The 2,829-nt window shown below is 52.9% G+C and overlaps 1 protein-coding gene across 1 annotated transcript in view; it reads right to left on the bottom strand.

Moving 5' to 3' along the window:
• Nucleotides 1-2,829, bottom strand: part of SCUBE3 (signal peptide, CUB domain and EGF like domain containing 3) — a 26,395-nt gene that overhangs the window by 21,033 nt on the left and 2,533 nt on the right. The window contains exon 2 of the mRNA XM_085302295.1: nucleotides 17-249. Coding sequence (XP_085158421.1) covers nucleotides 17-249 — 233 coding nt within the window. The remainder of the gene's footprint in view (nucleotides 1-16; nucleotides 250-2,829) is intronic.

Raw genomic sequence — 2,829 nt, 5'->3', positions numbered from 1 at the left:
AAAAAAAAAAAAAAGCTCGGCTGCCCTCAAAACCCAGCACAGGCAGGTCGTGCGCGCGGGGCCGGCCGCGGCGGCGCTCGGGCGGGCTTCCGACTTGCAAACGCGGGCGTTGGAGAGCGGCCCTACCTTTGCAGTGCTTGCCGTCGCCGGCGTAGCCGGACTTGCAGATGCACTTGTAGGATTTGGGGGTGTTCTGGCAGATGGCGTCGATGTGGCAGCTGTCGGTGCCCTCGACGCACTCGTCCACATCTGCGAGGGCGAGAGCAGGAGCCCGTGGGGGGGGAGCCGAGCCCCGAAACCACGGGCGATGGGCACGCCGCGGGGCGAGGCGCCCGTCCCGGGCAGACGCCGCGTGTATGCGTATCTATATGTACACATATTCCCGTTTGCGCTGAGATTGGACCCGCTTTTGCTCTTTCCTGCAAGAGCTCCCGAGCACRGCGCTTCCATTGGACATGATGCAGTTGGAATTTTCCCAACGTTTTGCCAGAAATCTCACTTTTTTTTTTTTTTTAGTGTTTTTCTTTTTTCTTTCAGCGGTTCTAGTCGACACTCTTTTTCCTTCTCTGTCCTCAAATATAACGCAAGGAACAACGTCTGCACAATGCGGAAAACACAATGCCGTGTCTCTCCCCCTCGCGCGTGCGTGGGTTTTCCAGCTTTTTTATTTTTTTTCCATTCTGCAACTTCAAAACTTCTCTAACTTTGGAAAGGTTACGCAGCAGCGAGAGGACAAAAGAAAACATCATAAATTTGCCACTCTGTAATTTTTCCAAAGTGGGAGACATTCGGAAAGGTTACAGGAGCAGAAAAGGGGAAAAAAAGCAAAAAAGCCTGTGTGTGGGAAGGGTGAATAAATACCCACCCAGACACCCTAGGAACCRTTCATATATTGGCAAAAATCCTCATTTCAGCACGCTGAAATTGGGGATTGTAATAAAATCTGTCTTAGAGAGATGACTTCAAAACTGAGCCCTTTCGGCAGGGGGGAAAGGGTCTGAATAACTAAAAATTTGAATTTTTGTCAGCRCAAGCAGCATTTTCCCATGCAAAGGCAAGCTGGCTTTCAGGACAGCCCTGTTTTTTTCCCACAGGAGAGTTTTCTCCGGTCGAAACGCGCRGCCGGCTGGAGGCACGGCCGGGCTGCAGGTGTTTGCGGTGGCTGCGGATGCAAGAGGCGTCCGCTGCGCAAGCCGGCGCGGCACAGCACGACGCCCCGGGGGGAAAAAAATACGAAATAATATTAAAAAAAAATAAGGTCCCCCCGATGTCCCTGTCCCCTGGTTTCGGGGCTCCAAGCCGGGCTCCTGCGCAGCGCCGGTGCCCGACGGGGTTGGCCCGAACCCCGGGGCCATGCGGCAGAGCGGCTCGTGGTGCAAGAGGGTCTCATCGCCGGGATGCACGAGGCCGGGAATAAAGCGACCGCCCATGTATTTTTAGAGCCCGGACTGAGGTTCTTTCCTCATTTATTTATTTATTTAAATGATGCTTCTATCCGTAGGTTGGAGAAGGTCAGACAAATTTGAGGGAGATGAGGTAAGGCTGCAAAAAAAGCCTGAAAACCCCTAAATCAACAAAAGCGCAGTCATTTTTCCCCTCTTGTGCGAGAGCGTCGGCTTTTTCTTTCAAATTAGTTTTATTCTTTATTTTTATATAGGCTCATATGCTAACAGCCTTTCTGTCTGGGGCTGTGTGTGCAGCTGTTGGCAGACGTGCCGAGTTTCCACTCGGCCTTACCGTCAAATTAAAGCTTTATAACTTCAGTAGCGCTTTTTACCAGGGTATTAATAAGCGCCTCCGACGCTGCCGGACGGTTTCTTGATCGCCGCTTCACCCCGCGGCCCGACGCCGGTGCAGAACCGGCATCGCGAGCCTGGCTGCAGCGCCGGCGTCGCAAGCCCCGCTCCCCTTTGGGGGCTGCCCCAGGTTTCGCAGGGTGGGGTGGGGGAGAGGGGTTCCCCACGCTTTGCAGCACCCCAAGGTGCTTTTGCAAGATTTTTTGCAAAAAAAAATGGAAGTGCATCGGTTTAAACCCCTTGGCCCGCAGCTCTTCCGCGCCGGGTTGGGGGCTTTGGGCCAAGAACCGCACTCATTTTCCGGGCTGGGGGGGGGGGCGGATTTTGCTGCTGCTGTTGTTGTTTTGCCTTATCAAAATGACTGAGCTTTGGGTTAAAAACGCATTTGTTTGCTTTCTGTTTAGGGAGCAACGATCGCAACATCTCCGAGCGGGGAGACGAGAGGGCCCGGCCAAAACCCCAGCCGGGCTCCGCTCAGCCCTGGGAGACAGAGCAAACTTTATTTGCCATCGCTGGCTTCTCCTAAGGTCTCTCTCTGGGGACTTATAACTTTCAAAGTGAAAAGGTTAAGAGTATTCCTGCGTTTGGTTTTCTTTTCTTTTCTTTTTTTTTTTCCCTCATTGGGTGACTCTGCCGTGACTGCAAAGGGAAAATTTATAGGAAAATAAAACAGAACAAAACAAACAAAAAAAAAAGCAAGGAGAAAAAGCCCTGCGCCGTGTGGAGAACGGCAATACATCTCCGCGCTGGAAGACTCGAGGTGTCTGAATATTTATACTCCCGTTGGCAGCTACAAAAAAAGGCTTCTTCCCTCCTTCCCGCCCCCCTCCCCYTTTTTTAATCTAAGTACAGGCATGTTAGACGCCCTCAGTCAAAGATCGCCTTTGAACTGCTGCATGTTGAAATGTTTACAGTTTTACATTTCATATTTCGGCGGGGCGGAGGGGACCGGGCACAACAGTCGCGCACTGTGATTGCCGGAGCGGGCGGCCGAGGGGGAGGCGGTGGCGCTGCCATCGCCGCCGCCAGCCCC

Source organism: Rhea americana, unplaced genomic scaffold (assembly GCF_003343005.1).
Source record: "Rhea americana isolate MKP2758 unplaced genomic scaffold, rheAme1 scaffold_189, whole genome shotgun sequence".
NCBI classification, from domain to species: Eukaryota; Metazoa; Chordata; class Aves; order Rheiformes; family Rheidae; genus Rhea; species Rhea americana.
Note: the sequence above shows the minus strand (reverse complement) of the source record. Positions and strands in the feature narration are given on the sequence as shown.